At 44.2% G+C, this 11,899-nt stretch overlaps 3 protein-coding genes across 9 annotated transcripts in view; 1 reads left to right on the top strand and 2 right to left on the bottom strand.

Moving 5' to 3' along the window:
* KIAA0753 overlaps positions 1-9,399 on the bottom strand; it is a 67,008-nt gene extending 57,609 nt beyond the window's left edge. Inside the window, exons 1-3 of one of the 7 annotated variants that reach the window (XM_081272062.1) lie at positions 9,166-9,399; positions 4,288-4,388; positions 3,922-4,068 (exon numbers count right to left, since the gene is read on the bottom strand). In XM_081272062.1, the coding sequence (XP_081128188.1) occupies positions 3,922-4,014 (93 nt within the window). In that variant the 5' untranslated portion in view covers positions 4,015-4,068; positions 4,288-4,388; positions 9,166-9,399. Of the gene's footprint in view, positions 1-1,057; positions 1,101-3,921; positions 4,081-4,287; positions 5,564-9,165 lie in introns of those variants that run through there. The other 6 variants (XM_081272059.1, XM_081272064.1, XM_081272060.1 and 3 more) reach the window with 6 other exon arrangements.
* LOC308635544 (uncharacterized protein) lies at positions 5,619-9,087 on the bottom strand (the record flags this gene model as incomplete). Its single annotated transcript, XM_081269952.1, has 1 exon — positions 5,619-9,087. Exon 1 carries the CDS (start codon positions 8,838-8,840, stop codon positions 5,619-5,621), a length of 3,222 nt encoding a protein of 1,073 aa, XP_081126078.1. The 5' UTR covers positions 8,841-9,087.
* Positions 9,400-9,528: 129 nt separating the features above from the next.
* Positions 9,529-11,873, top strand: TXNDC17 (thioredoxin domain containing 17). Its single transcript, XM_081272066.1, has 4 exons — positions 9,529-9,756; positions 10,252-10,333; positions 10,730-10,805; positions 11,640-11,873. The coding sequence occupies exons 1-4, from the start codon at positions 9,612-9,614 to the stop codon at positions 11,706-11,708; spliced, it is 372 nt and encodes a 123-aa protein (XP_081128192.1). The 5' UTR covers positions 9,529-9,611; the 3' UTR covers positions 11,709-11,873.
* The last annotated feature ends 26 nt before the right edge of the window (positions 11,874-11,899 follow it).

Consider the following 11,899-nt stretch of genomic DNA (forward strand, 5'->3'; position numbering starts at 1 on the left):
ATTGGTAGGCTTCTTTTTTTCAGGCATGTACTACAATTCTGAAATCACTTTTTATACACGTTAGAATTAAGCAATTAAATATGTATATGTGGATAAAGAGGGCCAGATTTTGTAAAACAAGGGAGTTACAACTATGCAGTGCTAGATTGGGATCAGAAGATATCTGTGTGAACTCATGAGTTCTCATGACAGACAGCAGATAGAAAGACACATAGAAAGAAAAGGAAGGAGGGAAAAAGAAAAAGATAAAGAAAGGAGAGAAAGAGAAAGAGAGAGGGAAGGAGAAAGAGAAAGACAGGTGTATTGAGTGTAGGTCTGCAGGTGTATGCATGTGTACAGGCACACAAGGGTACATTCCATTTCCCAGTTCTATCCTCTAAGAGAGCCTAGAAAAATTGACATTCCAGGATCAACGAATGTTATCTAGTCCAGTACTGATAGCTAAATTACATTTTCCACCAAAGGGCAAACTCAGTGGATAAATGGCTGATTTTAGGGCTGGGATGGGAAAAAACCAAGCTGATCCTGGAGTATATTCTTATACCACAAAGTGGTCAAAGACTGATGGGACTATATCCATCCGTTTGATGTGACTATCACTGGCCTAATCAGAGACCACTGGAATATCAAATTAAATATTTGCACATCAAATTAATGGCAGTTAAAGATTATCAACTCAATGAAGCAACTAAGAGTCTACACTGAAATAAATAAATAGGAAGAGAAGGGAAAGCTCTTCTTTATAGTAGCAATTCAACTGATAAATGTAGAGGAAAGGATAACATTGGAAATCACCATTGCCAACTACTGTAATAAAAAAAAAATTGTCTCAACAAAGAATCATCAATGAATGCTTAAACTAGTAAGTAAATGTCTGGGAAATAAAAAGATATTAACATAATCTCAAAGGCAGACAGACACTCTTAGTTACAAAAGGTAAAAGAGGAGCTTTATAATGGAAAAACCTGGCAGATATCACTTTAATAAAGCCAACACTGCCAACAATGGACTAAGTCTACACAGCATGTACTTTCTGATACCATACACTGATAAGTACCTTAGCTTTACTTTGGTGATTTTTCCTGCCCCAGGTGCATAATCTAGAAGATAGTTATGAGAAGACATCAGACAAACCCAAATCGAGAGAAAATCCTCAAATAAAATTAGCCAGCAGTCTTCAAAAATGTCAAAGTCATGAAATACAAAAATAAAGATTCAAAAATCATTCAGATTAAAGGAAACTAAAAAGATAGAACAAATGAATACAATTCATCATCTTGGATTTTCTGCTGCTGTAAACATTACTAGTGTGATAGTCAAGCCAAAGTGACTCCATTTTGTTTAGTAACTCCATTTTATAAAACAACCATGCCAAACAGAAAGATCATGACTGAGGCAAGTTGTCCTTTTCCTTTTTTCTATAGAAACCCTTAAGAACCTGGAACTACCTAATGTGGCATTGTTTCTGTAACTAGGGTAATGGGGCTATGTTTCTGTAATTGGGGTGACTGGGCTAACTGTGATTGGTTAAGCTCCCCCCACACACACCTGACTGCAATCTCCCATTTCCGTAACTTGGCTTGCTTGCATTGGCTGGACCCCCAAATGTCCCTTTTGTGGTTTTCAGGCTTAAAAGCGGTGCCCTTACAATCGTTAGGGGGTGACCAGAGGAACAGACTTTATGTTCCCGGTCAGTCGCCACCAATGTGCTTCAATAAAGGCACATGAGTGGTTTGGAAGTCAATTTATGAAACCCCGGGATGATGCTTTAACTATAACACTAGGACAGCTAACAAAAATCTCAATAAGATCTGTAAATTACAAAATGGTATCATTTGATTTCTAATTTCGAGATTTTGGTAATTATGATTATATAAGAGCATTCCTCGTTTTTAGGAAAGACAAGTACTTAGGGATTTTAAAAAAAGGCAATATATCTACAACATACGCTTAATTAAATAGTTTAGAAAATAATATGTATATTTGAAAAGAGTGAAAGAGGGAAGGGATATGTAGTAAAATGTTAATATTTGGAGAACCTAAAGAAGAATGTCCTGGAATTGTGTATTATTCCTGCAATTCTTCTGTCAATCTGAAATTATGTCAAAAAAGTTTTTAAAATGTATTTGTAAACCAAAATAAGATATTACTACATGCCATGAAATACCTAAACTTATAGCAAATAGATTTCTCATACATTGTCAGTAAGAAGGTAAAATGGTACTATCAATTTGTAAAAAGATTCAATGATTAGTTGTAAAACTAAATACCTACCCCAGGACCCAGCGATTTCACTTTTAGGTTGTTTACCCAAGAGAAATAGAAATATATTCATAAAAAGATCTGTACAAGAATGCTCAGTACAAGAATGCTCATAGCAGCTTTATATATAATCCCAAACTGAAATAGCCCAGGTGTCCAATCAATTGAGAAGGGATAAATAAGCTCTAGTACACTTATACTATGGAATCAGCAAGAAGGTTACAAAAATGAAATACTGATACATACAAGAGCATAGAAGAATCTCAAAAAATTCACACCTAGTTGTTATGTTTGGGATTCTGAAAATAACCCCTGAAAAGCTCATGTTTTGACAGCATGATCTCAATGCAGAATGGTTCAGAGATGGGGCTTTTAGGGAATGATGAGAATTGTAACCTCATCAAGGGATTAATAATTTGAGAAGACTACTGGGTGGTAACTAGAAAGATGGGGTATGGCTAGAGGAACAGGCCACTGGGGGCATGCCCACAGGGATTAGATCATGTCCTTGGTACCTTGCACAGTCTCTCTCTTTGCCTCCTGGCTGCCACAAGCTGAACAGCTTCCCTCTGTTATGCCCTTTTGCTAGATGTTCTCCATCACTTCAGGCCCAGAACAATGGGTTCAGCCAATCTTGGACTGAGCCTCTAAAACCATGAGCCCAATTTTAACTTTTCCTCCTCTAAACCATTGTTTTCTGATATTTTGGTCACAGAAATAAAAAGCTGACTAACGCACCTAGTGAAAGAAACCTTATACAAGAGTACATACTGTGAGTTCACAATTATATGAAGTTCCAGAACATGCAAAACTAATCTACGATAGGAAAAAAATCAAAATAATGGTATCCTCTGGAGAATAGAAATGGAAATGGTCTAGGAAGGGACATATGAGAGTTTTCTAGGGTAACTGAAATCTCTATTTGCACAGAAGCAAAAGTTACAAACGTGGATGTGTTTGTCAAAATGCAGCAAATGTGATAAGATGCATACATTTCTGATGTAAAATTTATATCAAAAGAAAAAACTGACAAACAAAGAGTGAATTCTAGAGGACAATATGCATGCACAAGTAGTTATGAGTACTCAACATTTGCATAATTTCAAATGTGTCAAAAAATAAAATGAGGGGGCTGGGATTGTGGCTCAGTGGTAGAGTGCTTGCCTAGCATGCAAGAGGCACTGGGTTCAATCCTCAGTACTTCATAAATGTAAAATAAAGATATTGTGTCCACCTAAAACTTAAGAATAAATATTAAAAAATAAATAAATAAAATAAAATGGGTTTGATGGATGGATCTCTAGAAGGATGTATCAAAGAATAAATGACTGAGTAAAGGTGAATAATGACTGGCTATTAGATAAATATTAGGGTATTATTTTCTGTCTATTTTATTTGGTGTGACAATGGTATTATGAGAAAATATAAGAGTTTATTTTTAGGAGAAAGCATGCACAAGTATTTAAAAGTAAAGCATTTATAATGTCTGCAACTTACTTCTGTATGATTCTACAAAAATTTTAGGGAGACAGACAGGTAGAAAAACAGGACAAATTGTTAACAACTGTTAAATCAAGAAAGTAGTTCAGAAAGTATTCATTGCCCTTTCTTGATCTTTGAAATATAATAAACATTTGAAGAAAAACAAAATAAAATTACCTGGGTCTGAAGTTTCCTGAGGTGACTTGTTCCATCTAGTTGGGTTCTGGACATTAGATGAACACAGGTAGGAGCTGGATGGCCTGGTTCCATTATGTTAGATAGTGAAGAACAATAGCAATGGCCTAGTCATCAGGCAAGTCTTCCCTAAAACCATTCCTAAAATGAAACAGAGCTAATTTCAGACCAACAGTATTCAAACAATAAAACAGATAAACATACATGTCATGCTCATTTAACAATATTTTAAAAGTAACTCATACCAACATCATGCAAAAAATGATTGCTTAGAGACAGTTTCTTTCATTTATAAAAGCAAACACACTTTTGAAATTCTAATTTTCAAAAGAACAGGGGAACACTTACTATTTTAATGACAATCTCTTCAGCCCTTTTCATTCCAAACTTCAAATCTTAACGGTCTCCAGTAAGACATTATTCCCAAAACAGAGCTCTGCTAAGATAAACTAACATTTTGAGGCAGGGTGGATTTATGGGTATATATTCTATACTAATTCTAACCATGAGTCAGAAAGCAATGTGTTTCACTCTTCCAAGTAATCCAAATAAACATAACTTTGAATGACTCTTAAGTAAACCTGGGGGAATCAGAATTCCTAAAATTTAAATCAGGATCTGCCATTAATTAGTTGAGTGGCCCTTCTAAATCTTCATGAGGACATACACACTAAAGCATTTAGTAAGCTGAAAGGAGCTATGTCCTTATCATTATTGTTGCCTATCCTGAAGGCCTCTGTATACTTTAATAGCTCTGCCACTCACGTGCCTGTCACACAGTGTTGTTTCATACTGTTATTTACTTATTTCACAGGTAAATGTCTCATCTTGTCAGCTAGACAAGTTCCTTGAGGTTAAGGGCCCTGTCTGTTCTATTTCCCACAATACAGTTCTCTGAGCATAGTAGACAATTTAACTCAACATTTCTTGAGTAGATTTTCTGAGAACAGACTAGTTTTAAATATACTAGGAAACTGTTCTCTCAAAGACTCCTATGGTAAATCAATTGGAAAATTAAGGGTTAGAGAAAAAAAAAATTCCTACTTAAGCCGTTGAATAAATTCAAGGTTTACACACTACATTTGCCCAAAGACAGATAACACCTCTAGAAACATAAAGACAGCTGTCTAAATTCCTTTTTCTAAGGCTACAGAGGCATGATTCAAGAAGCAGATGGGAGGGGTACATGAGTGAAGCAATGAAACGATCTTCACATCACCAAGGGTCAGGGACTAAAGCCACAGAATGCACTGCACAATTGGGGCCAGAGCACTCACAACTTTTATATGATAAGTACTTTTCCCCTGGATGCTTCTTTATGCCAAAGGCCTGACAGTCCATTCTCCACCAAGAAAAAACTATATGGTCCCAGAGTTCCAGGATACCTCAAGTGATAACACATACACACACATACAAACACATAAAGTTCAGGGACACCCCCACTAAACTGTTCCCCTATACAAAGTCCTGGGACACCCCTCTCCTAGCAATCAGCCCATTCCCCATTGTTCCAAGAAACCTCCCAATTTGTCACCCTACATATTCTGAGACATCTCCATTAAGTTATCTCTCCCCCTGTTCTGGCACTGCTATAGCCTGTGCCTGCATCCACAACCCAGGACAAACCTCCCCACAATCTGTTCCCTCCCACAGAGCCCCAACTTGTTCCCTTATACATACTACTGGAGTCCCCCCCATAGTCTGTCCTCCCCCACATAACTGTCTCTCAAATCATCCCCCCTCACCCTGATTCCAGACCCTTCTCCAACCTGTCTCCTCCTTCTATGTTCTGGGGGATCTCTGAAATGGCTGAGACCCATCTCCTGCCTTGAAACTGGGGGAACCACCAAAGCCAATCTTGTCCTAGACACTCCAGGAGCATTCTCACAGGCTGTTTCTTCACCCACAGACCTTGGACAGCTCCATAACCTGGCATGACCCCCACAAGTGTGAGACACCCCGACAGCCTGGCATGTCCCTGCCAGTCCCAGGATACCTGTACCTCCTGACTCCTCCCCTGAGGGCCCCGCTCCCTCTGTGGACTGCCTCCTCACCACTGTCAGGCCCGAGACATCTACACCTGCTTCTTCCCCTGAGGACCCAGTCACCCACACAGCAGCAGGCACACGCCCAGCTGTGGGAACTCCTATAGCTGCAAGCATTCCCAGAGGCACAGGCACCCTCACAGCCTCAGGGACTGTTCCACAAGTTCTCCTTTGCCACAGGCCCGAGACACCTTCAGAACCCATCTCCTCCTCCACAGATCCAGGAATACTGGCAGCAATGGGCACCTCAGTGATTTGTCTCCTTCCCCATATGTTGGAGTCATTGCCAGAACTACTATTTGGCTCCATCAGGGGCCCAGAAGTTGTGGGAATTCCCATGGCCACGGACACTCTAGCAGTCACAGGCACTCCAGCAGCCTGTCCTCTCTCTGATAAGCCCAAGAGACCCTCAGAATGTCTCTCCTCTCCCAAGGGCTCAGGGAATCCCATAGCCCTATATATCCCTGCAGCCTGCCTGACCCCTGACAAGCCTGAGATGCACCCAGAGCCAGTCTTCCCCTCCATGGGCTCAGGCATCCTGGCAGAAGTGGGCATCCTTGTGGAACCCTTGGTATCTGCAGGTCCTCTCACTGTCTGTCTCTCCTTGCATAAGCCAGAGATACTTCCAGAGCCAGCTTCCTCTCGCATAGGCTTAGTTGCCCTGGGAGTCAAACACCCTCTACTAGCTGGGGATACTCCCATAATCACAGGCATTCCTACAGTTTGTCTCCTTCCCAAGAAGCCTGAGGAACCCCCAGAACCAGTCTGTACCTCCAGAGAACCAGGTACCTCAGAAGCCATGGGAATCTCAACAGCCTGTCTTCTTCCTCGAGAACCCGGAAAAGCCCCAGAACCATTATCCTCTCCCACAGACCACAGCTCCTCAGGAGACATGGGGCCTCCTGAAGCTACAGGCATTCCAGCAGTACAAGCTGTTTCCCATGGGTTCATGACATCTCTAGCACTATCTTCCTGACACACAGGGCCAGATGCCCACACTGCAGCAGGCACTCTGGCAGGTACCTTTCCAGGCCCAGGCACTTCCCAAGCTATGGGTACCCCTGCTGGGGCATACCTGTGCTTGGGCACACCAGCTACCTGAGGCACATCCACTATCTCTGACACCCCCACTGCCTGCCTACTCCCACACAGACACGATACAGCTCCAGAGCTGGTTTCTTGATCTGTAAGCCCAGATGTCCCTAAAGCTGCCGGTACCAGGTCCTCTTGCCCTTCCATGGTGCTCCTCCTTTTCCACAGGCTCAGGACATTCCCAGTATGTGTCTCCCTGACATTAAGCTCTGGCACTGCCTCAGTCAGAGGCGTCCCCAGAGGCTGCTGCCTCTCCCACGGGCCTGGAATGCCACCATAGCTGCTCTCTTCTTCCAAAGTTCCTGGGACCATTACAGCCTGGGACACCCCAGGAAGCTGCCCTATTTCCCACAATGCTGGGATGCTCGCACAGCCTGTCTCCTTCCCCAAAGCCCTGGGTACTCCCACAGGATGTTCTATACCCCACAGATCCCTGGCACCCTGAGAACCTGTCTGCTGCTCCCTGGAACCAGACAGCTCTGCAGTCTGTGCAGCTCCCAATATCCCTGGTTCACTGCCAGAACCTGTCTCTACCCACATAGCTTGTCCCCTTTCTCTTAATCCTGGGTCACCCACATATCTAGTTTCTTCTTCAGTGGCACAAGGTACTCCTACAGGTTGTCCTGTGCCCCATAAGGCAGGAATACCCTCAGAGCCTATATCATCCACCTCTTGTCTCCCCTGCCACATGCCTGGGGCACACACAGGGGTAGTTTCCTCCTCCTCAGCTCTGGGCACCACCATGACATTAGGGACTCCCCCAGTCTGTACCCTCCCCCATAAGCCTGGGATATCCCCACAGGCTGTATCTTGTGCCAAAGCCCCAGGAACTAGCTGTCCTCTGCCCCACAGACCTGGAGGCTCCCCACAGCCCACCTCAACCTTGACAGCTCTGGGCACTCCCACAGCTTCAGGCAACCTCATGGTCCCAGGCACACCCCCAGTCTGTCCTCTTTGCCAAGGACCTGGGACACATGCAGAGCCTATCTTCTCCACAGCCCCAGAAAAGCTCAGAGGAGGCAGCACCCTCCCAGTCTGTCCCTGCCTACAGACTGCCCTTATCCCCATGGTTCTGGGCAGTTCTGAGGCCCGGGGAATTGCCCTCGCCTGTCCCTTTACCCAGGGTCCTGTGACACCACCTCGGCTTGTCTCTACCCAGGAAGCCCGACCAGGAACACCTCTTTCTACTGGCCCCTCTCCTGAAGGCACAGGACAGAGCTCCACTCTGCTTCCATCCCCACATCCTGAAGCTGCTCTCATAGCCTGCACCTTCAACCACAGTTCCAGAATGCTCCCATGTCCCAGAGCTCCTGGACGACCTTTTCTCTCACAACCTCGGGGACTCTTATCACTTGCCTCCTCCCCAGATCCAGTCACCCACACAGACCCTGTGGGTCCCACCACCTCGGGCTCGCCCAAAGCCCCGTTCACCCACACGACCCTGCGGTCCCTTGCAGCCTCAATAAAGCCTGCAGCCCCAGGCGTTCCCAAAGCCTCGCTCGCTCCGGCAACCTCCGAAGACTGTCTCCTCCCCAATGGTCGCTGCCGCCTTTCGGCACTCACACACCGCGTCTCCCATACCGAGGACCTCGCCAGGCGCCTCGCTCCAAAGCCTCGAGATGTCCCTGCACCCCATCTCCTCCCCCAAGGCCGACGAACTTCCCGTCCCAACCTGCTAGGGCCCACGCAGCGACCCAGCATCTTTGCCGCCAGGTCGCCCCTGCGCAGCCTGGGCAAGGACCCACGGCCTGTCGCCCCACTCATAGCTCCAGGACAATTCCGTTCCCCAACGCAGCTCCGGGGCACTGTGTGTCTTAGCACCTGGCCCCCTAGGCTGCTCCACACACGCACTCACACATTCGAGTCCGGCCCTCGCAGCCTTTCTCCTACCCTGCCTCCCCAACCACCCCCGCCCAGTCCCGGGCTCCCGCCCCCCGGGCCCGGACCCGGACCCACTAAAGCTAGATAGGAGAAGAACTCATCGGGGAAACGAAACAGAAGGATCTGCCGGGTCAAGATCTCCTCCCCCTCAGGTCAGTGACGCCTAACTCAGCTTCCCAGAATCCCCCCAGCTCCAGCTCAAGCCCACCTGGCCCGGGGCGAGGCGCGGCTACCAGTAGGCGGGCAGTGGGGCCCTCAACTAGGCCTCGCTTCCGGCCGCTCTCCCAGTCGCCATAGCAATAGGCGCAAGGCTGCTTGGGAGCCGAAGAGGCTCCCCAGACGCTTGAGCGGTCCAGGTGTTGCAGGGCTGCAGGTTTTGCAGCTAATCTCCATGAGGCCGGAACCGGGACCCAGATCAGGGAAGAAGCCTGAATTTGGGTGGGAAACCGCCCTGAAAGAACTGAAAAACAACAGGAGAAAGGCGGTGTTGGTTAATTATGGCCTTCACAGGCTCCGTAGCTAGGCAGAGCGGCGCTAGATCCCGAGGTACGGTCCTATTCCCGCCCACCCGGAAATGGCTTCTCCCCACCCTGAGGGCGACCCGCCCAGCGGCAGCGGCAGGGGCAACGTAGACTCCTCTAGTACGCAGTACCCATGGCTATCTACGAGGAGGTGAGCGTGTCGGGCTTCGAGGAGTTCAATCAGGCTGTGAAGCAGCACCTGGGCAAGACCATTTTCGCCTACTTTACGGGTTCTAAGGACGCCGAAGGGAAAAGCTGGTGTCCCGACTGCGTGCAGGGTGAGGCCGGGAATCTGGGTACTGCCCAGAAAGTGGTGGGAAGACCGAGGCTACAGCCACAAAGTGGGGTTCGAAGTGGTATAAGAGGGAGCCTTGGTCTTGGACACCTGTGAGGCCATCTGAATTGCTCTCGTTTCCTATCAAGTCCTTAAAGGCCCCGCCACACCGAGTGCTCTTTTTTTTGGACTTGTGACCCAGATAATCTTGAAGCCCGGTTCTTAAAACTTCATTTCCCCAAATGATCTAGTCATATACGTGAGTTGGTCACTTTTCAGTCTGCAAATATATCTGCTTTTCATTGTTTTGGGCGTGTGGTGTAGATCAAAGTGGCTCTACGACCAGAAAACACCTGACTTCTGTTAAACTCCTCTGTTAAGTGAAAAGTCTAACTACAGGTTAAAGTCTGAGTACTTATCAAGCCTGGGGAACAGGGGAGAGGATTGTGGAGTTGATGTGCAATTATTTTATGTTAACTTTTTTGTGGCTTTTTTTAAGCGGAACCAGTTGTTCGAGAGGGGCTGAAGCATGTTAGTAAAGAATGTGTGTTCATCCACTGCCAAGTAGGAGAAAAACCTTAGTAAGTAACAATGTATATATGTTGTGTTTCGGACATGCACTAGACTTACAAACAGGTGAAAAGGCCCTCAGATTTGCACAGATTCTTTGTTATAAGATAAACTGTAATAAGTTAAAACGGGGACCTATTAAATTCAAATTTATAATGCATATATTAAGTAGGGGTAACTGAATGAATGTGGCCTGTTCAGTTCAGTACTTAACTGGCTTTATAATATTTTGCATCTTAGTCACATTTTAAATTAAAAATTTGCAAAGGGTAGTAATTTATAGTCCTCAACTTTTAAAATGTTTACAACATGAGTGATTACTAAAATACTAAATATCAGAACATATCATATACTAAGCAAACAGTATAACCAAGTAAATTTTTTTCATAACTTTATTTTGGGAATAGTTGGAAAGATCCAAATAATGACTTCAGAAAACAACTGAAAGTAACTGCAGTGCCTACACTAATTAAATATGGAACGGTGAGTGTATTTATTCTTTTGATACCAGGGACTTAATCCAGGGGCATTTACCACATCCCACTCCCTTTCTATTTTGAGATAGGGTCTTGCTAAGGTAATTAGGGCCTCATTAAATTGCTGAGGCTGGCCTCAGCCTCCCCAATCACTGGGATTACAGGTGAGGTTCTGAGCCTAGCAGGTTATCATTCTTTAAATATCTTAGGAATTCTAATTCACTTTGTCAAGACACTTTTAACTTGTTCTAGAGTCATATTTGAAAAGATGTTGACATTCCATCTCAAACATCCCATTGTTGCTGGGCATGCTTTAAAAGATATACAACCAGGCTGACCATCCCCTACTCAATCCCAATAAACTGCTAAAATAATGCAAATATTTAAATACTTGATTTTTTTTTTTACATTTTAAAATCCCTTTTCTTTAAAAATTTAATAGCCAGAAAGTTGGTTGACTCACAATTCCTTAAAGCACTAATAAAATGATTTTCTGTTAATACATTATTCAGGTTTAAAAGAAAGGGCAACTCCTTTATTTCAGTCATGCACTTGGGATCCTAAATTAAGGAGTTCAGGGCAAAGGACAGCTTTGGGCTTGCTGTCTCCTGTTTTGGTTAGTGGAGCTTCCTGGTATTTGGGGTTTAAGGCCTTTAAGCCAAGTATTTTAATGATTCACCTTAAGGCAAAATGTCTTAACTGTTTTTATAAGACTTGTTATAACTTGTTATTCTGGCAGGTTTTTTATATTCAATGATTTGTGTCATTCAAGCTAAAACTTATTCCACTCCTAATAACACCTTGTGGCAGTGCTTAAGACTTGACTGTTCTTTTCTTACAGCCTCAAAAACTGGTAGAATCAGAGTGCCTTCAGGCCAACCTTGTGGAGATGCTGTTCTCTGAAGATTAAAATTTAATGATGGCAACTGTATCTTGATTTCCTGGTTTGCTCTAGTATAAATAATGACTTTATTTTAGCAGTAAATAAATGATATGAAAATTTGCATTCAATTTAGCAGTAAATGATATGAAAATTAGCTTACGTCTAAACAATAAAGAATGCTTTTTAAAAATACTCATGAACCTTCAATTTTCTTGTAA

Source organism: Spermophilus citellus (genome assembly GCF_964194105.1).
Source record: "Spermophilus citellus genome assembly, chromosome: 17".
In the NCBI taxonomy this organism is placed as follows: domain Eukaryota; kingdom Metazoa; phylum Chordata; class Mammalia; order Rodentia; family Sciuridae; genus Spermophilus; species Spermophilus citellus.

Bases quoted from the DNA above. Each gene is read 5' to 3' on its own strand.
- TXNDC17 (XM_081272066.1), top strand. From the start codon at position 9,612: ATGGCTATCTACGAGGAGGTGAGCGTGTCGGGCTTCGAGGAGTTCAAT. The intron at 10,334-10,729 runs GTAAGTAACAAT...TTTTGGGAATAG, and splicing joins CAAGTAGGAGAAAAACCTTA to TTGGAAAGATCCAAATAATG. The intron at 10,806-11,639 runs GTGAGTGTATTT...CTTTTCTTACAG, and splicing joins CACTAATTAAATATGGAACG to CCTCAAAAACTGGTAGAATC.